This window comes from Urocampus carinirostris, chromosome 2 (assembly GCF_059441175.1).
Source record: "Urocampus carinirostris isolate Australia breed hairy pipefish chromosome 2, RoL_Ucar_1.0, whole genome shotgun sequence".
NCBI lineage: Eukaryota > Metazoa > Chordata > Actinopteri > Syngnathiformes > Syngnathidae > Urocampus > Urocampus carinirostris.
In genome coordinates, this window is record NC_142350.1 from 55,260,746 (window position 1) to 55,284,789 (window position 24,044).

A 24,044-nucleotide genomic window follows, 5' to 3' on the forward strand; every position below is an offset into this window, starting at 1 on the left:
CATATATAAAAAAAATAGTAATCTTCTGCCACCTACTGATATGGATGATGTCACATTAAATCTGTTGATCACTGGAAGAAAACAAGACAATGTACTATGGAGGATTTTCTTGCAAAGATAATATAAAAATTGATTTTTTTATGTGTTCGGAGGTCTTGTGTCACAACACATGTGTCTGGCATTTTATTATACAAAATATGACACGTTATTGATATAAAAGGTATGTCAGGAGTGGGATTTGAACCCACGCCTCCATTCGGAGACCAGAATTCCCAATTGCAGGTAAGCTGTGTTTCAACTTGAGTCTGGCGCCTTAGACCGCTCGGCCATCCTGACTGATAATTCTATCGTTCATTTTGCAGTAGTGACACAAAAAATGGCGTCACTGAAAACTTTCGCTACACGTAAGTGTGGTAAATGGTTAATACCCTGTGATATTTTGATGTATTTAGAAACAAGGGTTAACTATAACTAAAATTGAAAACTCAAAAGTTATAGGACAGACATTTATTAGAATTCTTGGTCTGACTGGGTGTATCGCTGCGCCTTTAAGGGACTCACGAAGAGCATGATGGGAGAAGTAGTCCTGAGAGAGAAAAGGGGATAAACCCGATGGTTTACCATTTGTGTGCTTAATACAAATGGTTATACAGCGCTTTTCAAGTCATTGAAAACCTCCCAAAGCGCTTTACATTGTGCCTTACACTTACCCATCTTTACTCTCTTTCTCACTTTATATTTCGTTCTCTTCTTTTTCACTCCATCTTTTGCTCTTTTCAGCTCTCGTTTTTCTCCATATTTCTGTTTTTCTAAGTCTTTCTTCCTCTTTTGCTTCAAACGATGCTGGAAATGATTCTTGTTCAGTTCAAGGGATCAACATAAGTTGGTTAGCTTTTCTGAGGTTGATTTTTATTTTCTTTTATACAAAAATGGTATGATAGTTTGTGTATTTTTCCCAATATTCAAATCAATCTTTTGTTGTTTGTTTTCTACGGAATAATTATTTTATTGTACCACTAGGAGGCGATAAATATTATTCTAATGTTTTTTTTTTCCTTTCCGTCTACTCGAATATTTCCCTCGATTGCCCAGATGAAATGAAATGAAATGATCTGCATTTATATAGAAAATGAAAATTCGTCATGTTAAAGCAAGTCAGGATGGCCGAGCGGTCTAAGGCGCCAGACTCAAGGTCACATACCTTCTCATCCATACATGGGCATCCTGGTCTCCAATGGAGGCGTGGGTTCGAATCCCACTCCTGACAATTATTATACTTCAACTTTATATAACATGACACTTTGTTGTATTATTACACAAACTTTTCGTGGGTGCGCCCCCTTTTGGTTGAATACCAATTATTTGTTAAAATATTTCAGTCCCATAATATTCTGAATTGGACACGATTTTGATTTAACATACAATACTTTTGCCAATCTTAAATGAAATATACTTCGTTTGACTGGACATAAACAAGTAGATCTACATCTTTCAAAACATGGGCGTAACCAGCCTTATTTGGGGTGTGTTCAAGCACCCCCAAATTTAACCCAAGCACCCCCAAAATTATAGCATTATCAAAACTTTATTTTCCCTAATAAAGGACAGGAGAGGCTTAAATATGATGAAAGCTGCTATATAAAAAAGAAAAGAGGGAAACAAGACTAAAATGTGAACAACGCAGTGTGGGAAATACTCCATTGCCTTGAAATGGTTCAGTCTATTTAATCCCTAGCAACGCTTTAGCCCCCCTCCTCGCTCCTCTTCCGCTCGGTTAATGTCACTTGACTTGCGGCATAGTAGCAGAATCTGTGGAGGTGCCGGTATATAACGGTGAGAGTATGATATACAGTTGTTATATTGACCAACTATTGTACTACGTGTACCCCATACCACAAGTTTGTTGTCATGGAAACATAATAGTCCTCATTTTAGCTGCATTGAATCAAATGCATGTTGCATTCAATACTCTGGATGCCCAGCACCCCCAAAGCTCTGAACCTAAAATGGCCTCTGTTTCAAAACCATAAAGTATTTTGTGAAATGGAAGTGATCAGTAAAAACGTTTAATTTATACCATTAAAATGTCAAAAACTGTGACAAATATTTTGCAGTTGTGGCAGAACTTCTGGACATAAATAACGGAAACAAAGACAGGGATACTCACACATGCAACTGCACAATGCTTGGACAAGGGAAGGAGTTTTTTACACCCTTGGGGCTTTTTTACAGTAAGTATTTTTATTCAATAAAATACCAAAATAAAAAAATTATACGATATTTGGGGGACAATATTTTATCCATCAACATACCAAAGCCAAAGCCCCCTCGTGAGAGGTGACTATAGTCAAGAACACACTCACATTAACCCAACATTCATTTCCCTTCGCTCTTCCCAACCTGACACCGAACATTAAGCCCCCAGCACAACAAGGGGTTAGTTGCTGTGCCATGAATCCTTCATCAGTAGAAATGCACAGCACTGGTTTACCCCCTCTGCATCATATGGATCTATATCAGTTATGTTTAAATATCCTTCGCTATTCACCTCTATCCTTAGCACACACTCTTGCATCCATTAAATTGACCGACCTCACATCCAAACTACCTTTCACCTCATCCATCCAACCATATTTAGGCCTTCCTCTCATTCTATTTCCCACCACTTATGCATTACTTACTCTTTTAGTCAAATAGCCTTCATCCATTCTTTCCATATGTCCAAACCATTTCAGATTCAGATTCAGATTCAGATCTACTTTTATTGTCATTCAGAACATACACATCAACCCTCACAGCAAGCTCTCTCACCACACCAGTTCTTCTCTTTGCTTCCCCATTCCTTAACCTGGCCAGTCGTGTCACTCCACAAATACTACCCAAACATATAATTTCAAATACATTTAACCTATTATGCTCATTTACTCTCAAACCCTACACCTCTGAGACACACATCACTGTTGGTGCCACCACACCTTCATACAATCCTCACTTTGCATTTGCAGATCCCTATATGTGAACAATCTGTTCAGCACACCCATTGCCTTACACCCTTCACCCACCCACTTCTTCTCATCTTCCTCCAAACCACCACCTGCTGCCACACACCAAATACTTAAGTACATCTACCTCCTAAAAATTTACATCATTCAACAAAATCTGTAATCCACCTACCTCACCACCTATTGAGCACCTCATTATCTTACTATTGTCTAAATTCACTTTAAGCTTCCTTCTCTTACACACTATCAAACTCCACTACCAAGGTAATCAGTCCTGCTGCAGAGTCAGCCACCAAAGCAGGGTCATCTGGGGACAATAAGGTTTTTTTTTTCAGCTTGATTGGTACAAATTTTCGTTATCTGGGAAGTATGAGTTACAGATTTTCTTTTTTTTATGTTCTGTAGTTTTTGTACTGTCATATTCTGTGTTTGTTTTTTTTCATGGATTTTTGCTCTTTGAAGTCTTAAAGATATGATGTCATGAAAAGTCCTTGGGAATAGATAAGGGCACTCGTAGCATGCAAAAATGTTTCGGATTATCATCTCTTTGCACTGGTATCTATCCTGATTGATAATTGTCAATCATGCTTCCGTTGTTGTTCTATTATCACCACCAGTTCAGGGTGTCCCCTTCCCACTGCCCGAAGATAGCTGGGATGGGCTCCAGCACCCCCGAGACCCTACTAAGGATAAGCGATGCGGCTGATGGAAGATGGAAGCACCATGTGCTAAATTAGCACCATCAAGTGGGAGAAACCTGAAAGTGTTCTCTATTTTTGATCAGTCTGTTTTTGGCTAAATACAGGCTTTTTGTTGAAATGCCTTTTCCATTTTGGAAAAAAGTGTTGCAGTATAATGGTAAAGACGCAACAAAATGTAAGCAGTAGAGATGGTATCATTTCTAAATAATTCTATTTATTATAAGTTGTAGTCGGTGTCCCCAAACATATTCTTCATCATCTTGCTATGCTTTTGAAAATTTTATTTTTCAGTTAAAGTGAATGTTTCGACATATCTCAAGTTGTCTTCCTTTCATGTTTTTATTCATTTGGAGTTAGGGTCCCAACTTATTCTGCGAGGTCTGTCTTACATATTTTTGTTAAGTTAGTTTAGAGCTAGTTAGTTTCCCTGTGTCTTCCTCCTTTCATGTTTTTGTTCATTTACTGTAAATCTAGTAAATCCATCCATCCAATCATCCATTATCAGCACCGTTTATCCTCAGTAGGGTCGCGGGGGTGTTGGAGCCCATCCTAGCTATCTTCGGGCAGTGGGCAGGGGACACCCTGAACTGTTTGCCAGCCAAACGCAGGGCACGCAGGGACAGACAATTCGCTAGCTCATTCACACCTAGGGACAATTTGGACTGGCCAATTAATGCATGATTTTGGGAATGTGGGAGGAATCTGTAGTGCCTGGAGGAAACCCACACAAGCACGTGGAGAACATGCAAACTCCACACGGGGAGGCTGCGATAGCTGGACTTGAACCCTGAACCTCCGCACCGTGGGGCTGTGCGCTAACCACCCAGCCGTGCCGTCCTCATTTTTCGTAAATACACCATATTTACATTTTTTAGTTTATTGTCTAAATAATGGATGCCCGCGGACACCAGGTATCTCCCTAGGAACACCTGAGTAGCCTGTGGACAGGTTCTGAAAATGGCTTACCAGTCATAGGTCATTGCTATTTTCTAGTAAATTTGATTTCTAATTGACATGATGTTTTCTTGGTTGACTTCTAATAACTACAACCTGGTAATAACATGCTTACTGTCATGATTACCGAATTGAATCACCTGGCCCGCTCATTTGGGGCCAACCGCTGCAGGCTCTGATTGGCTCCCTGTCCCTATTTATACCCAGTCCTGTCCCTCTCCTGGTGTCAGTCCATCTGCGAACCTCTGTTGATACAAGGAAGGCCCTTTCAACCCTGACTACCGCCTGTCCCGTTTTTGCTCCCGTTTTTTCACCCGTCCGTTCCTGATCTCCCCGTCTGTCTCCGGCTATGACCTGTTTTTTGATCCCAACCATGTCTGCTTACGACCCGTTTTTGTTCCCGACCACGTCTGCTCTCCTGTCCCTGCTATTGACCTGTTTTTCCGTCCCTGACACCGCCATCGCCCGCTACGGAAGATCCTCTTCCTTATTCGGATCACAATCCGATTGCGAAAGCGACTTGCTTCCCGCGTCCAGCGAGCATCGGATCGCAGGCGCTGGCCTTCCTCTTTCTATATCTCAATAAAATTATGAGAGAACGTTACGCGATTGGGTCTACCCTGTGTGCTGGTCTTGACACATGCAACAAGATAATTCCATATTGTAAGTTGTTATTTTAGAAATATAAGAAGTATTTCAACATTCTGTGGCAGAGATGCATAGTCGAGACTATGTTTTAGTAGCATTGTTGACGTTGATATCTGAAGATCCTCATTAACTCTGTTGTTGACTCTGTACGCTATCCGATACTGATTTATTTTCTGTAAATTAATCCTTTTCTGAAATTGAATTTATCGTCTACATTTATGGGATCTGCTTCTTTGGCCAAATTGCATGTAAAAATCATACCTTTTTTGTCGGGGAATACGATTTTATTTTTGCATAACCAGTTCCAGTTCAGCCTATGCTGCTGTGATAAAAAACAGAACCCCCTGCCAAACCCATCTCTTCCTGTAAAACTTTCTTGCTTCTGATGCTCAATTTGTGACATTTCAAGAGATTCCACAAAACAACTTGAACCGCCCCCCTCCTCCGTTGCTGGCAGCTAGAATGTGAAAATAATATTCAGCGTCAATGACTCCACGACACATTTCCAAGTGTAATCTCTTGTATAAGAGCAAATCCATTAATGGCCTTTTTATACTCATGCATGCATTGTGTAATCCTTTTTATATGCTTTTACAGTATACGGGAGTCTCCCTGTGATCTGTGGGGTCTATCTCTGTATTTAAGGTAATCCCGAATTCTGAAACATGCAAAATTGGAGGAAATAGTGCTTTTAAAAAAAAAAAAAAATTCTATATATTTCATCGAACCGCTCACCAATTGTTGTGGAGACCCGGGTGCTAAATGTCTTGTAAATGACCTGATTTTTTTATTTTTACACGTTTATGTTAGCGTAATCTTTCGTACGGAAGATTACAATAACGCGGACGTACGATTGGCCCGGGTTAGCTTTATGTTTACGTTAAACATTCAAGGTAAACATTCAGGGTGTTGGAACGGATTAAAACGATTTACATTATTTTTAATGGGAAAAATGATTCCGGTGATCAAACAAATCGGTTTTCGAACAGGCTTCTGGAACGGATTATGGTCCAGAACCGAGGGCCCACTGTACAACATATTTCAGCAGGAATTTCAAACAAAAGTTATTATTACACCCGTTACATATGCATGATTGTGAGGAGGAACTCTACACGTTCTGTGCCTAATTGAAAAAAATACGTGTTGGTGTGAGAGCAGTGATCCCTCTAAGCTGCGCACGTGCGCAATTGCGCACTGCTCGCACATTCTCAGCGCACAAGAAAATCTAGCCAGTGCACAAAAATGAGGGCTCAAAATTACTAATTAAGAAGCGAATCAAGTCAAAGTTACAGTGCATAAAGGTAAAAATACACGGGTTCCCCTGACGTTGTGTCCTAAATGCGGTATTTTGAAGTCGAGTCGAAGGAGAACGAAGTTGAGTAAAGTTAGTAGAGTTTGTCGGGGAACCGGCTTCTTCGGCTCGGCTCACTAAAAGGAACTGGCTCTTTCGGGTCCTAAACGGCTCTTCGGATTGCTTTTGCTTCTTTAATCCCAACATGACCAAATATTATGTAAAATTATGCACAAAATGACTTAAAGGAAGGGGGAATAGAACAAAAAAGAAAAAAATACCAAAATGAAAATGTAGTGAAAAGCTGAGAAAAAAAGAGAAACAAAAGGAAGAGAAAAAAGAAGGAAAAATTTAGAAAAAAGCCAAAAAAAAAAAAGAAAGAAATGTAGGAAAAAAGTAAATAGAGAACAAAAAGAAAAAAAGGAACAGCTCGGAAAAAATAAACACAATGAGATTTTTTTTAAGGAATTTTTAAAAAGTAGAAAAAAACACAGAAAAAAGAAGAAAAAGTTTGTGTTGCATTCAAATATTTTCCAATTATATCAAGTGAATCTTGTTGCCAACATTGTACTTCCACTAAAAAATGTGATTAAGTGCAGTTCTGTATCTTACAACCGACTCAATAAGCCCCCAAAAATGTTAATATTATGCAACAAAATATATCAGGAAATAAAAAGAAATGGATATCTTGTGAAAGAATTGTAAGAACAAACGACGTTTGTAGGCCGTACAACCTTTGCAATAGTACATGGGTCAATTCATTCAAAAGAGAAAAATAATTTGGCATTGCCGGAGACTCAGCAAAATGTAACTTGATGTCATGTTTTGGACACGTTTGATAATGAATTATCTTGCCACACTTGGGATTTTGGTTGCTCACTGTTGTTTCAAGCGTTGCTCACCGACTTTGTGTGAACGCTCAGACCCCTGGAAAATTAGAGGGAACATTGTGTGAGAGTGCGTGACGGGATTTGAACGCCCCTTGGCTGGATGAGAGAGAGAGAGAGAGAGGAGGAGGACTTCGTCATATAAACACGCTGAGAAAGGGAAACCCCAACTACTCTGCACGCTCCACATCCCTACCAGTATGTTTCTCCGCTAATCTACAACCAACAATCTAAAAATTGTTTCAAAAAGAGTCTCTACTGCAGATTTTGTATTCAAACGACCGGACAATGATGTCCAGCGTGCGCCGGCACAGCCTCCGCCTCCAGAGCGAGATCCAGCGCTGGAGCATCTGCGAGACGGGCAGCAGCCTCCTCCCGGACGGCCTCTTCGCCCGGGTCCCCGCTTGCATCTCCCGCTCCAAGTCGTGCACAAGTTCCACCGGAGAGTCCGACGGCGGCAGCGGAGGTTGGTCGTCCTCGTCGGACTCCGTCATCTCGGTAGATTCGGTCACTCCGTACCGGGTGGTGCTCCTCGGAGCCGGAGGGGTCGGCAAGACCGCCTTCGCCTGCATCTTCTCCGGGGCGGCCGACAGCATGGACAGCGATGACTGCGAGCTGTGTGGAGGTCAGAAATTGCCGATATAGGACTTCATGTACTCTTGTTTTTGCAAATTAACTGTCCATTAACTTCGTTTCGCATACCTGTCAAGCTCCAGGGCTCCATGCCCTTAAAAACTGTCGTATTTTCCCTTACAAAATACAAAATAATCTTACACCATATTTTTTTTTCAAACGCGTTTATTTATGTAGTTTCACATGTTATATCGTACATGTGTTTCGTTATATCATATCTATTGTTAATGAACATTTTGTTGTGGGATAGTGAGTTGCTCGACATGAATGAGGATAGAATAGAATATACCTTTATTGTCATTGTTACAAAATGGGTTAACATATTGTGACAACGAAATTGGGCATGACACTCCAGTTTCACACATTCACAGTGAGGTAAAAAGCCAAGAAGATAAAGGAACCGAGAAGATAAGGTTATAAAACAAGGAGGATAAGGCTAAAGTTATAATTTACATGATATTTACACGAGAAATGTCGGCATGTAGGATGTTACATACAGTTGGTATCGTAATACAGTTGGTATCGTAAGGGTTGTGCGATTTTGCATTTGGTGCAAAAATTGTCATCAGAGTGCAAAAAAAATAGTCAACATATGCATTGGTGCAAACATAGTCATCATAGTGCAGAAAAAAAAAAAAAAATTGGTCCCCATTGTGCAAGGTGAGCAGTAAACATAGTGCAGTCAATATGTGCAAGAACATAGACATGAGTACCATTATAAATTTTGTTTAATTAATTATTTATTTATTTAATATTTTTTAAAAAGTTCGAAAATTTAGTAGCTTGAACGTTAACTGTAGAAGGAAAATACATGCAAATTTAATTAAGTAGAATTTTCTTATTCAAATTATGAGTTCATTTTCTGCATTATATTACTCTTGGTAATATACTGATTAAAGGGATAACCACAAACGTGTATTTTTTTCATTTTCTCCTTTTATACTTCCTTTTTCTCTTAACCTCTTTATACAACAATAATGATTGGTAATATAATGCATCAAAGCAAGTGAGCCGTTTGAGAGCCGGGTCTCTTTAATGAGTTGAGCCGAAAAAGCCGGTTCTCTAAAAAGAGACAGACTTCCTTTCACTACATAACAACCACATGAAATCCGAGGCGGCAGACGCATGTGCACAGTAGCATCAGACCGCTCGCTTCGCTTGCAACAAAAAAAAACCGATACTGAGATAGAGGCTACCGCAGCGAACTCGTTTGATTTGATTGATTTGCTGTTTAGTCATAGTCGGTGTATACCGGATGGTAGCCATAATTGACAAATTTGCGTTTTTCCGTACAGATTTTCTTGTACGTCGTACACGTCTTAAAATGCATAATAAACGTACTTTGTACGGCAAAAACGTACAGGTTGACAGGTATGATTTCAGCTTCAGTCTACTCTACCCCCTTTGGGCAAACAGTATTATATCATATGCTATATTTTATAGTTCATTTTTTATGTTTCCTTTCGTTAAAGGAACAGTAAATGATATTTAGTGCCACCTAGTGGTACAAAAAACGTTCATTCAGTTAAATAAATACAAAAAAAAAAAAAAATTCTATTTCTTTTAGTTTGTGGAATCCCTGTCTAGAAATCGCCACCATGTTTGTCTTGGGTCTTGCTGCTACGGGCACCCAAAGCAACCGAAGCTTGCTATGTGTTTTGGACAATGAAAAAAAAGGCGCGAAGCTCCTGATTCGTCTGTTCAAGTCACAAGAAAGCAATATCAAGAGTTCACAGGTGAGAGGCAGTGTAAAGTAACAATCAGCTCGAATAGTTTAGCTTTCTAGAATCGTACAATAACTATGAAGAAAAAAAATCAACTCGGAAGTTCTTCCAAAACGCAAAGAATTTCTTCTTGTCAGGACCAGAACGGAAAAAGGACCCACTCGCGTAACGTTTCTCACAAGTTTTATTAGAAGAAAGGGAGGGGGTTGCGCCCACGATCCGGGGATTACTGGACGCAGGAAGCAGGTCGCCCTGAACACGGAAGTGGGACTTCTGTGGCGACCGATGGCCACGTCGGGAACGGAAAAAACGGGTCGGTAGCTCGGATAGAAGAGCAAAAACGTGGTCGGGATCGGAAACAAGTCGAAAGCCAGGAGAGGAGAGTAGACGTGGTCGAGATAAAAAACGGATCGTTATTCGGGACAGGAGAACAGACGTGGTCGAGATCAAAACAGATCGTAGCAAGAGACAAACAGGAGCAAAAAAACAGGACAGGCGAAAAAGGGCTTGCCGTGTAAAAACAAGGATTCGCAGACGGACCGACAACCGGGGATTGACAGGACAGGATTTAGATAGTGGGGAAGCCAATCCGTCAACAAGCTGCAGCTGGCGCCACATGGGCGGGGCCAATTGGGCGCCATGGCAACCATGACACTTCTACCAGACGCATTTCTAATCATGTTGTGTACAATGTTGATGTCAATAAGGCAATTTTAATTCTACCAGTCGAGTAAAAATAAGACAAAAGTGGGAGTGAGCCCCTTTTATCGAGAAGCACGAAGCTAATAACACGGCTCGCAGTAGCAGTCGGAATCCTATTTTTTTGTAGTATTATCTCCGAGTTACGGACGAATCAGGAGCTCAATGCATTTTCTTTGAAAGATTCAAAACACATAGCGAGTTTTTGTCGCGTTAGCTACCCGTAGCAGCAAAACTGCAGACAAACATGGCCGCGACTTCTAGCTATGGATTCCACAAAGTAAAAGAATATTTCTCAACCTATGATTTCTTATGAAAATTAACAGTGGTATGATAGTTTGTGTATTTTTGTCTGGTATTCAAATCAATGTTGCTGTTTTTTTTTAACTGAAAAGTTTCTTGTACAACTAGGAGGCGCTAAAACTACATACTGTCTCTTTAATTATTGCTTGATGTTGTATTTGTGCTGTGTCCACAAGCCTCAATAACGATTGAGAGCTGTCTTAACGATGAGTTATTTTTACCTAATGATGGAACTTCCTGCGCAGTAATATTTGAGTTTCAATATTTTAAGGACATAAGCAATGACTTATTTACCCCCCCCCTCCACCATTATTTATTTCCCTTTACATTAACCCAATAATTAAAATACATTTTACATCCCAATTCCGTTGTCACAATATGTTAACCCATTTTGTAACAATGACAATAAAGGTATATTCTATTCTATTCTATTCTATTCTACAATACCTTGCCATCCGAAAAAAAATGCCCAATAATTTAATTCATAGCACAAAGCGAAAAACAGCAACAAACAACAGACTGAATCAGGAAAATCATTTCACACTCACCCGAAAATGTATCACACTTAAGCGTACACAAGACATCACAAAAAAACGGCAAAAATATCATACTTAAACTATGTTTCAGTCAGCAAAAAGCAATTTTGTTTTTGTTCTTTAGCCCAAAAACTCATTCACTGCTTATTCCAACCCCAACACACACCAAAAAATCCTTTTCAGGGGAAATAAAATCCGACGGACACACATATACAAATAATGAATAAATCAATTTAAAATAAAATAAAATAAAATAAAACACAATAAATTAGAATAGATAGATAGATAGATAGATAGATAGATACTTTATTCATCCCCTAAGGGAAATTCACAATAAAATAATAAAATAAATAAAAATAAAAATAAAAATAAATAAATAAAATAAAACAAAAACAAAAAATAAATAAATACAATTTTATTATGGAACAAATGAAAAAATGAATGCATACTTGCAGTAAACGATCTCTCACCACCAGCAAAACAACTCTCTAAGGGGTTGGAGTTCATTGATCCCACTGCCCACAACTCGAGTTAAATTGCATCCGAACACAAAATTTGGGCTGATAAAAAGTGAAAAACAGTACAGATTTCTAACAAAAACAAAAAGTAAGAGAGAGTAATCAACACATCCCAAAAGATCATAGGCTACTCTTTACCCAGTCTAAAAGACATTGTTGGCTCTATTCTATTCTATTCTATTCTATTCTATTCTATTCTGTTGTGTTTCCTTCTGTATGGTTCTGTTCCGTTCCATTCTGTTCTGTTCTGTTCTGTTCTATTCTATTCTTTTTTATTCTATTCTATTCTATTCTATTCTATTCTATTCTATTCTATTTCCTTCTGTATTTTTCCATTCTATTCTATTCTATTATATTCTGTTGTGTTTCATTCTATTCTATTCTATTCTATTCTATTCTATTCTATTCTATTCTATTCTATTCTATTCTATTCTATTCTGTTGTGTTTCCTTCTGTATGGTTCTGTTCCGTTCTATTCTATTCTGTTCCGTTCTGTTCCTTTCTGTATTTTTCCATTCTATTCTATTCTATTCTATTCTATTCTATTCTATTCTGTTTGGTTCTGTTCTGTTCAATTCTGTTCCGTTCTATTCTATTCTATTCTATTCTATTCTATTCTATTCTATTCTGTTTGGTTCTGTTCTGTTCAATTCTGTTCCGTTCTATTCTATTCTATTCTATTCTATTCTATTCTATTCTTTGTTATTGTGTTCCGTTCTGTTCTGTTGTGTTGTGTTCTGATCTCATCTCATCTCATTAGCCGTACCACTTATCCTCATTAGGGTCGCGGGGGGGGGGCTGGAGCCCATCCCAGCCATCTCCGGGCAGTGGGCAGGGGACACCCTGAACTGGTTGCCAGCCAGTCGCAGGGCACACAGGGACAGACAGCTCATTCGCTCATTCACACCTAGGGACTATTCAATTCAATTCAATTCAATTCTACTCTATTCCTTTCTAAGAAAAATGAAGGGTGCATGTTGTACACGAGTAAGCGTTATACACAAATCAATATTGTACTTCAAATATTTTATCATTGTTGAATCCAAATTGAATCGTCAAAAGTGTGATTTTCTTCATTTCAGATGAAGTGCGTGAACGGGAGCTGGACGTGGATGGAGAATGTGCAACAATCACTCTGTTGGACACATGGGATGCCCAAGTGAGTCCCATCGCAAGCCTCGATCCGACCTTCTCCACTCTCGCCCACAATCAACCGATTGTCCACTTTGTCGGTTTGTGTGTTTTACAGGGTGACAGCCAAGTGGCTCAAGAGAGCTACATGCAGTCGGGCGATGCCTTCTTGCTGCTGTACTCCATCACGGACCGAACGTCCTTCATTCGTGCATCCGAGTTGCGCATCGCTCTGCGCCGCCTTCGCCCCGCTCAACACACGCCCATTATCCTGGTGGGAAACAAGTGTGACCTGGTGCGACGCAGGGAGGTTTCCACCAATGGTGAGAAGTGTTCATATATCTAAGGCGAGGGTGTCCAAAATACGTCTCGGGGGACCGTTTTCCTTAAGCACGCAGCATACATTCAAAAATATATGTGTTTATATTTATGTGTCATGATTACCGATGGGAATCACCTATGCCCGCTCCTTTGGGGCCAACTGTCACTCTGATTGGCTCCCTGTCCCCATTTAAACCCACTCCTTTCTGTCACCTGTTGTCAGTCCGTCTGTGAACCTCAGTGTATGCTAGGCAAGCCTTTTTCGTCCCTGACTCCTACCTGGCCTGTTTTTGCTCCCATCTGTCACCGGCTACGACCTGTTTTGATCTTGACCACGTCTGCTTCCCGACCCGAATTACGACACGTTTTTTATCTCGACCATGTCTGCTCTCCCATCCTGGCTTATGACTCGCTTCCGACCCCGACTACGTTTTTGCTCTCTGACCTGGCTACTGACCCGTTTTGAACTTAACCACGTCTGCTCTCCCGACCTGACTTACGATCCATTTTTTATCTCGACCATGCCTGCTCTCCTGGCTTATGACTCGCTTCCGACCCAACTACATTTTTGCTCTCCTGTCCCAGATACTGACCCATTTTTTCCGTTCCCGACACCGCCATCGCTCGCCATGGAAGATCCACTTCCGCGTTCAGAGCGACCTTCTTCCCTCGACCAGCGATCACCAGATCGTGGGCGCAACCCTTTCTCTTTCTCTTGAATAAAACTTGTGAGAAACGCTACGCAAGTGGGTCCTGTTTCCGTTCTCGTCCTGACATTTATGATGTAAATTAACTATTGATAATGTTGAAAGTAACAGGCAACTCTGGAGCTTTTGGCGCTTTTTCAAACATTTTTGATAATGGAAAATTATATGGTTCATGTAGGACACATATGTTCTTAATGTTTTCCAAAGAATATAAATATATACAGTATTTTTATATACAGTATGTGTTACCTTCCTTTCTAACGCTTATGTGAAGCTTTTAATTTTTTACGGCTCCAAACACATGTTGTTTTTTCTTGGTCCAATATGGATCTTTTGACATTTTGGCTTTCTAACCCCTGAACTAACCCTAAACACACAGAAATGAGTCAGGTCCAAAATAACTAATAATTGTTAAATTAGGGTCAATTGTGGACTGATTCGTGACTTGGGGAAATATAAACTAAATTCCCATGTGTTCTTGTTTTTTCATTTTTTTTGCGGTACAGTAAAGCCCAAAACCAAGCAATTAAAGACTTTTTTTTTTCGTCTAAATGTGGTTCATTGAGCAAATGAACAAAATTAGACATGGCACTCCAGCATAAAGAGATAAACTTAGTGGTGCCGCACAGACTTTTTAAAAACTTTTCAACTCGCTGATGCCATCTTCTGGCTTCTGTCATCATTTGCGCCTCTGTCCTGCTCCTTATGTTACCCGTACAAGTACGTGCATTTCTTAGACGCTCTCGAAGAAACTCTTCTTTTTTCATTTTTATGGGGTATGGGTTAGCGTTGGGCGGCACGGCGACTGAGTGGTTAACGCATCTGTGGCACAGTTCTGAGGTCATGGGATCAAACCTTCCAGTGTGGAGTTTGCATGTTCTTCCCGTGCTTGCATGGGTTTCCTCCACTCCAGTCTCCTCCCACATTCCCCAAAAAACATGCATGTCATGTTAATTGGCTGATTCAAATTGTGCCTAGGAATGAATGAGCGAGTGAGTTGTCTGTCCCTGTGTGCCCTGCGACTGGCTGGCATCCAGTTCAGGGTGTCCCCTGCCCAATGCCCAAAGATGGCTGGGATGGGCTCCGGCACCCCCGCGACCTTACTGAAGATAAGCGGTTCAGATAATAAATGGATGGATGTATAGCTTAGCATTTTGATTGCACTCGAAGCAGGCCCTTTTCTTACTTTTACCATTTTCATGCTACACTAACAAAAAACTGCGGTGACGAGCATAAAGTCACTTGGCCCTTGTATGCCGACCGAAGATAGTAAAGTTTGTACACCTCTAAACCAAGAGTTCGAAGCATATTCTGTGTTTTTCTCGACTCAAACGCTGTCTATCGTCCTCCAGAGGGACGGGCCTGCGCCGCCGTGTTCGACTGCAAGTTCATCGAGACCTCGGCGGCCATGCAGCACAACGTGTGGGAAGCCTTCAGAGGCATCGTGAGACAGCTGCGCCTTCGCAAAGACTCCAAGCGAGGCGGGCGAACCTCCCGCCTCCCCCGACGAGAGAGCCTGCCCACTAAGGCCAAGCGCTTTCTCGACAAGATGGTGGCCAGGAACAATCCCAGTATGGCTTTCTGGCTTAAATCCAAATCCTGCCACGACTTGTCTGTTCTGTAGGACGATCGACTCCAGAATCGGGAGAAAGTCGATGGACGAGACGTTTGCCGTTTGCAATCAAGAAACTGTTCCTCTCTTGGTATTTTTTAGAGAATATTTTTTATAACAACACATGTTGAATGAATGAATGAATGAACGAATGAATGAATGAAAACTTTATTCGAACATCAAAATAAAAAAAGGACAAAAACAATAAGTCAACAACAAAATAATATTACATAATATGTTCGAAAGGCGTAGTAATTAAATACACCAATGATAATAACAACAATTGTATATTGTATATACCACAGCCATATCCCCTTAGTGGGAGGTGGCTAGAGTCCTTTCTGACTCTTTCTGGGAGATTGATTTAGAGGAGGGGATTCCCAGCCCCCTCACTCAACCCAACGGAGGTGTTGGGAGTCATTAGGTGACCAAACCCCCCAATTCCAACCCCTAAGCTTGAACCTCAACCTCCCAGTCTCGGGGCGGGCGCCATACCCCCAAGGCCACCGAGCCTTAACGATATTAATAATAACACTTATAAAGAATAGCAACAATAACACAAAGTTAACTAGACGCACTATTCCCAATCTCCCGCACCACTCATACCCCACCCTCCTCATCTCAGGAATGTTCCTTTGTATCTAAACCTGAATAGTTGGACACCGTTTGATCTTGTCTTGCAAATTGTTCCAAAGTTTGACTCCACACACAGACACACACGTACTTTTCCTGGTGGTTCTCACCTTTGAGATTATGAGTTCACTACAGCCCCTTAAATTATGATTTCCCTCTTTCCGAATGAATAATTTATGGATGTTTTATGGAACTATGTTTTTATTGACCTTAAGTAACAGTTGTGCAGTGAAAAATTGTACTAAATCATCTAATTTTAATCATTTGGACTACAGGAATAAAATATTAGTATGGTCTTGATATCCTACCCTATGTACTGTATGGTTTTAATTTCACGTTTTTGGAGGATAAAAAGTGAACCTTTGTTACATTATACAAGGTGTATAATTTAACAAGAAAGAGTTTTCACAAAACAATCAATGAGATATATTTTTCGTATGAACTACTAGGTGAATGTGAAAGTATTGTTTTTATTATTTATTTATTTTTGTAATGGGTTTGTAGGTGTTTATTAATGTTGGATCACGATTTGGTGCTTGTGAGGGGTTTGATTGCAAGGTAAAGCCACAACTTTTCCACCTTTAATTGGTATTTTATTTAATTTGTGATGAAAAATACACATTTAAAATACACAATGTTGCCTTGGTTATGGCATGTCGAGGTCCGTGTTATTTGCACTAAAAACTTTGAGATAAGTGACATTTTTCCACACAGAAAATAGAAGAATGCAAACTTTCTTAAATCAGATGTTGTTTCGAGGTTCCTAATGGAAAATATGATTTGCCACATGTAAAATCACATCAACTTTTATCCTTATAATGCAGAGCTTTTCAATTATTTCCCATCATGCCCGTCGTCTTAGCTTTCAGGGGCAGACTTTTGTTTATCTCTTTACCCTGTCTCTCTTTGCCTGCCTCTGCATCCATGTTATTTTATTTTGTGTCTACATTTAATACTCAATGCTTTTACTCTGTGCTAAATGAACTGTGTGGGGGCTCAATGTAAACAAAATACTCTTCTAATGAGAACACCACTGCGTGTCAAGAACTAGAATAGGATCAGGACCCAAACGCGTGACGTTCTCCTTTAATTTTACGGGAAATGGGGAGTAATGCACGTTAGACAGCGGTCTGGCATTGAAAGACAGGAATCCAGAGACCGACGAGATCGATTTCAATTGCCCGAGTTGATATTGGACAGATGGGGTTGATACCGGACAGGACGGGACCGACAGGATAGATAATGAACCAAAATAAACGGACAAAATAAACGGAAACAATACCGGACAGGAAATACCAACAAGAACAGGACCAAGTCAAAACCCACGTCTTGCGGCGCAGAAGTTCGTTGACGGACTGACAAAGTAAGAGGGAGCGCACTGAGCTTAAAAAGACGGAAAGCCAATCTGTTAATGAGTCGCAGCTGGCGCCACACGGGCGGGGCCAATTGGCCGCCATGGCAACCGTGACACTGCCCTCTAGTGTAGTGGTGGTGCCCACCCCACTATTGGAGAACCACTGATATCCAGTAGTGCTACTATAATAACCAAAAGTGAAATTTAAAACTTTAAAGGGACAGTGTGTATTGTTTAGCTCAAATGAAATTGTTTTAAATAATAAGCAATAATACATAAACTATTTTATAAGCATGCATTTTTAGAAATACTTGTAGGTTGAGAAATTTACATTTCTTTTATCTAACATGAGCCCCACCTAGAGGGAGCTGACATGGTTTTACACCATCTTGCTGCTACGCGTAAAACCTCATAAAGGCTGTGCAAAAATATCATAAAATGATGCGTTTTGGTTACATTGAGTCTCTTAAGTTTGTGTTCTTTTTGGGGATTTTTAATGCACTTTACAACACAGCGACTTCTCATGGTCAAATAATACACACTAATCCTTTAAGTTTTTGGTTGGGTCTATTACCTTAGAGCTCTGAATAAAACACACAAAGACAGACAAGTGACATTAATATTTGCTCATGAGGAGATGTTTCACAATCAAAGCCTGATTTACATCTGACCCGAACTGCAACAGCTCCCCTATTTTATTACAAACAACTGAGTCACAGGGTTGATGGGGGAGGAGAGTTTAACATAGCAAGAGGACACTGTCGTAAAACAACAAACATTAAACAGACGGGAGAAGAATAAACATGCTAATGCAGCAGCTTCTCTTTCCAGGCAAATGGTTGAGTGGTTTACAAGGTGGTAGAGCTCTTAAAGGCAAATAAAACATTTAGTAGGAACCCCTATATAATTAAGACAATTCCAATTCGAATTCTAATTCTAATATTGTAGTAAATGAATAAGGAATGTATTTACAATTATCCCATCCGTTTTTTAGTTATTTTTCAGAATTTATAGTTATATTAGCGACAAATCTTTAGTACTGTCAATGAGAGAGGGATCTTATCTGTGAGTGTGTCTTAGTAAGTCTTTTCGGGGTTGTGTTTAAGGTTGTTTTTTTACATAGGGGTAATTCTAGTTTTGGTGTTTGGGTTTTTTAACTTTTTCACATTACTTTAAATATTCAAACAGTGTATGTTTTATGTGTATTAGAAGATAATGTGAGATTTTTGAGTGAGTATTTTTTTTTACACTTTAAGATGTTCTTGAAAATAACAATTTTTGAGATATCGTTTATTGACTGGTAAATGTTCTTTTGAGAGGGTTCATTTGGCTTGAGTTTTGGCATATCTGAAAGCACAGTTTGTTGGTATCTGAGAGAGGTTTTTTGTGTGAGTGTGATGTTAATGTGTGAGTGAGTTTTGGGTGTAAATGTGAGAGGTGTTCATGGCTTTGGTCCATTATGTGCGACTGTATTTCTGCTTTGTGCGAGAGAGGTAACATATGTTTTGTTGCGTCTGAGAGGGATTTTTCTCGAAGTGAAGTGATTTGAAGTGAGATGTAAATATTGTAAACATCTCATTTCCTGCATCGTCTCCTCTCGCGTGTAGCTTTCCCGTGTTGTTGATTTTCAATAAAAGGGACCGGAGGACCAGATAAAAAAAAGGCTTTTTTGTTGGTGACAGTGTGTGACTCACGTTCAACACAATGGCGTTATATGACGACCTCCAAAAATAACACGGCAGGTATGAGTCACGGGGTGATAATGTCCCGGTGAATATTGAAAAGGTTGGGTTCTCGGGCCTGACGGGTTGCAGATCGACACCGTTGTACGGTCTTGTTTGAAAAGATGCAAGAAAAATTTGGAGAGAATATCTGGCCACGGTATTATTTTATACATTTGATATTAAAGGTCCGTCCATCCATTATCTGCATGGCTTATCCTCAGTAAGGTCGCGGGGTTGCCCATCCAAAGTGTCTTCGGGCAATGGGCAGGGGACATCCTGAAATGGTTGCCAGCCAATCCCAGGGCACACAGAGACTCCCTCGCTCAATCACACCTTGGGACAATTTGGACCGGCCAATTTCATGTCAAGTAGGTACGAGTCAAATACACTCGACATAATTAAGTTAGCTAGTGCTAACTAGCCACAGAGATGTCTTAGTACTTATCTCATCTCATTAGCTGTACCGCTTATCATCAGTAAGGTCGCGGGGGTGCTGGAGCCCATCCCAGCAATCATCGGGCAGTGGGCAGGGGACACCCTGAACTGGTTGCCAGCCAATCGCAGGGGACACAGGGACAGACAGCTCGCTCATTCACACAAAGGGACAATTAGGACCGGCCAATCCACCTGAAATGCATGTCTTTGGAATGTGGGAGGAAACCGGAGTGACCGGAGGAAACCCACGCAAGCACGGGGAGAACTTACAAACTCTGCACAGGAAGTCTGGTAGCTGGATTTGAACCCACACAGGAGGTTCCCAAGACCTTAGAACTGTGCCGCACACGCGCTAACCACTGTGCCGCCGTGCTGCCCGTGTCTTAGTACTGGCATTTTCTTATTACGTAAATGACTTTATTGTGATCAACCAGGGATTCTAAACAGTCATCTTACAACTATCACATATATTGAAAACTGTTATGTGTCATGATTGCCGATTCAGCGCAGCTGCGGGGCTTAATTGGCGCCAACAGCCCGGACAGCTGATAGGCTGTCGCTCTCTTTTTAAACCCTCGGCTTTCTCTTGGAAGCCGTCCGATTGTTTTGCAAACTGTTGCCTTCAGCTCAGTAAGCCTTTTCGTCCGACTCTGTTTCTGCCCTGCGTTTTTCTGCGTGATCTTTGTTGCAAACCTGTTTCCGGACCTGATTACGCCCCGTTCTGCCTGCCTGTTACCTGACCTGTTTTGCCCTGTTACCTGCCTGCCTCTTGCTACCGACCTCGCTTACGAACTCGACACCGCCTTCGATCTCCAGTCCCGGCCAACGACTTGCTATTCCCGCCTGTCTCCGAACCTCCTCGCCTGACACGGAAGTGCCACTTCCGCACCGCTCGCTCCTTTTGTCCGTCAGCCATCGGATCGTGGAAGCAAGCGTTACTCTCCCTCTTTTTCAATAAAAACTGAGAAAACGAGCGCTATTGGGTCCTGCGTCCGTTTCTGGTCTGTGACATTATGTGCTCTACCATTACGCTTATTACGCTTAAATGAACTGTAAAGTTATCAACGGGAAACGAAGATTCAGAAGACAAAACGTCATCATCGCCAAAGTAAATATTTTCAACCTGATTGTTGTATTACATTTCCCCCAAAATTTAGATACAAAGTTGTTTTAGGATCATTTGTGCGAGGGGGTCATTTCACAAGTACCAGCTACGAACAACTGGTAACAATCTAAACTTTTGTACGTTTTTAGATTGGCATTGGTGTAAGGGGATACTCCATTTACAATATAGTGCTACAGATCATGTGGACTGAAGTCAGGCAGACTAGAGGATAATATGTGTGAATATGTCTGGAGGAAGACTGTTTAGGTCGGTAACTAGCATTGCTAATGATATCCTCAGTTTCCCTAAATAGCGTTATTTGTGCTGTCCTACTTAGTTAGCCACCTCGCTGCACAATATTGGTTTGAATAATCATTGCCGAAGGTATTGAATAGTATAGCTTTTTTTGTTGTTGTCGTTTACTGTTTACTGGCCTCACCCACTGTTTCTGACGGTTTCCCACCGTCCGTCATGGTGTCACGTTGTCAGGTTTTCAATGTAAATCTCTTGATTTTCTATCTCAAGGTAATTAGCTTGTTTTTATATTACTAAATATAAAAACAATGTTTCTCATGCAAACACACACATAAAGTAACGTTTCAACAATGAGTGTAATTATATCTCTTGTACTTTTATCAATCTTGTATTCTTTTATTTTGAAATCGTGTTCTGTACTGATTCCTCTGACGTTAATAAACACTCCCTCTCTCTGTTCGGGACCTCAGCCAAGAAGGACGTGAGTTCTTTGCTCCCACCATCATGTCGAATTAAACTATATACATGTATTTTATCTGTGCAAATATAGCCACTATATAGTTTTAATAATGTCTATCCCTGACACACGTGTCCAAAGGTTCAATACTAGCTCATGTGGATCTACATTTAATATCAATACAGCAAATATTGGTTTGACTAGTCATTGCCAATGGTGTTTGTTGGAATTTCTTGTTAAATCAATACAAATTCAATTAATCATCTGACTCCAATTTGTGACCTTTCCCAATCACCACTCATCCAAACAATTTGCACGCTCTTTTCTGCATAGAAAGTTCTCCAGAAGCTGCCATTTTCACTCACGAGTGGATTTATTTATAACACACAAATCAATACAGCTCTGCACGCTTCTCCTTCCAAATCCGAGTTGCTCAGCAAAGAATCTCCTCCGTCACTTGGCCGGGTGCCATTGGTCTCTTGTCCCGGAAGAGTGGCGCGTCGGCTCCGCCTGGTCGCGGCGCAGCCCGCTCCCATTGGGCTCCCGTTCCCGGAAGAATGGTGCGTCAACCTCCTCCGCCTCGGCCCCCAGACAGCTGGTCACCTCCCACTGCCTGAGAGCTGCCCCGTGTCAAAATCTACTCCAGAAAACTTTTGCACAAAACACAAGAGTCCAACAGACACACCCAAATTCAAACGTCCATATTCCTTTATGTTGAATATTAAAGCTTTTTGTTGTTGTTGTCGTCTACTGTTTACAGGCCTCATCCACTGTTCACTACGGTTTACCGCCGTCCGTCATGGTGCCGTCACGTGTGCTAAGGGGCAATACTTGCACTTGTAGATCTACGTTAAATATCAATACAACAAATATTGGTTTGACTAATCATTGCCAATGGTGTTGAATAATATAGCTTTTTGGGTGTTGTCGTCTACTGTTTACAGGCCTCATCCACTGTTTCTGACGGTTTACCGCCGTCCATCATGGTGTCTTCACGTGTGCAAAGGGGCAATACTAGCACATGTAGATCTACGTTGAATATCAATGCAGCAAATATGCTCAAAGAACCTTCCATAAGGAAGTTTATGCATGTTCCTACCTCATGTCGGGGCTTCCCAGTTTGTCAAGCAGAAGGTGTTACCGCATGCTGACCGGCATTATTGCATAATTTGTACCATTCCAACACTCTTTTGTGAGGTGTCGACTGTCACAGGTTGTGTTTTAACAGATTTGCCGCTGCCAAAACGGTGACTCATTCGCAGGCTGCGCAGTTAAGGATTCACACACCGTCGCTTTTAAAAAAAAATAAATGTCCTCCTACGGAAAATGTCTCAAGATGGTCACGTTTGGAAAACAGTGTTGGGATTTTATGAGGAATGAAGGTCGGTGGCCCCAAGGTGAGCTTGAAGGTGACCCTTGTCATCTGGGGGTGCGGCGACCTTTCGTCTTATCAGCCATTGTTGCTAATGGGCAATCTAACAGGAAGCGGTCCACTAGCGCGGGACAAAGTCCGCTGGAGAGAAACGCGAACATTTCTTCACATTGTGGGTTTGTGGCCCACTGTAAAGGTGACCTTTAAATGGCAAGGGAAAACGCATCAATCTGGGCTCACAATTGGCCACTTTGCAGACCTACTAACCTTTTCTGTAAGCCATAACGACATGAGTCACTGAAACTCGAGGCCAAAAATAAGCTTTGTGTGGCAAATAGTGAGAAAAGTTACAGGTTTAAAGTCAAAATATGATCGTGATTGTGAAAGCCCCTATGTGTAATATTTGACCACTAGATGGGACTGGGTGGTCTGGAACGAGGGCCAGCGATACACGTCCGGTCCAAGAAGGGATTCCACAATGAAAAAGAAATACTATTTGTTGATGTTTATTTTGTATAGCTCTTAATCACAAGGAGTCTCAAAGGGCTGCACAGACCACAGCCTTTTATGACACCATCCCCTGATCTAAAACCTACATGAGGGCAAGGTAAAACTCAAAAACCGCAACATGAGGAAAATGAAGAAACCTTGAGAAGGGACAGCACGGCAGCGGAGTGGTTAGCGCGTGTGCGGCACAGTTCTAAGGTCTTGGGAACCTCCTGTGTGGGTTCAAATCGAGCTCCCGGACTTCATGTGCGGAGTTTGCATGTTCTCCCCGTGCTTGCGTGGGTTTCCTCCCACATTCCAAAGACATGCGTTTCAGGTGGATTGGCCGGTCGAAATTGTCCCTAGGTGTGGATGAGCGAGTTGTCTCTCCCTGTGTGCCCTCCGATTGGCTGGCAACCAGTTCAGGGTGTCCCCTGCCCACTGCCCGATGATTGCTGGGAAGGGCTACAGCACCCCCGCGACCCTACTGAGCATAAGCGGTGCAGCTAATGAGATGAGATGAGATAAGATATAGAACAATTTAAGTATAATAGAA

The 24,044-nt window shown here is 41.1% G+C and overlaps 1 protein-coding gene and 2 non-coding genes across 3 annotated transcripts; 2 read left to right on the forward strand and 1 right to left on the reverse strand.

Annotated features, from left to right (window-relative positions):
- Positions 1–223: 223 nt before the first annotated feature.
- Positions 224–336, reverse strand: trnal-caa (transfer RNA leucine (anticodon CAA)). Its single transcript has 2 exons — positions 299–336; positions 224–269 (listed from the first exon to the last, which is right to left on the reverse strand). It is a non-coding gene; the product is annotated as a tRNA-Leu (tRNA).
- An 818-nt stretch (positions 337–1,154) lies between these two features.
- trnal-caa (transfer RNA leucine (anticodon CAA)) lies at positions 1,155–1,267 on the forward strand. The gene is made up of 2 exons: positions 1,155–1,192; positions 1,222–1,267. It is a non-coding gene; the product is annotated as a tRNA-Leu (tRNA).
- A 6,334-nt stretch (positions 1,268–7,601) lies between these two features.
- On the forward strand, positions 7,602–16,607 carry gem (GTP binding protein overexpressed in skeletal muscle). The gene is made up of 4 exons (XM_088327200.1): positions 7,602–8,108; positions 12,979–13,055; positions 13,146–13,350; positions 15,408–16,607. The coding sequence occupies exons 1-4, from the start codon at positions 7,772–7,774 to the stop codon at positions 15,677–15,679; spliced, it is 891 nt and encodes a 296-aa protein (XP_088183326.1). The 5' UTR covers positions 7,602–7,771; the 3' UTR covers positions 15,680–16,607.
- The last annotated feature ends 7,437 nt before the right edge of the window (positions 16,608–24,044 follow it).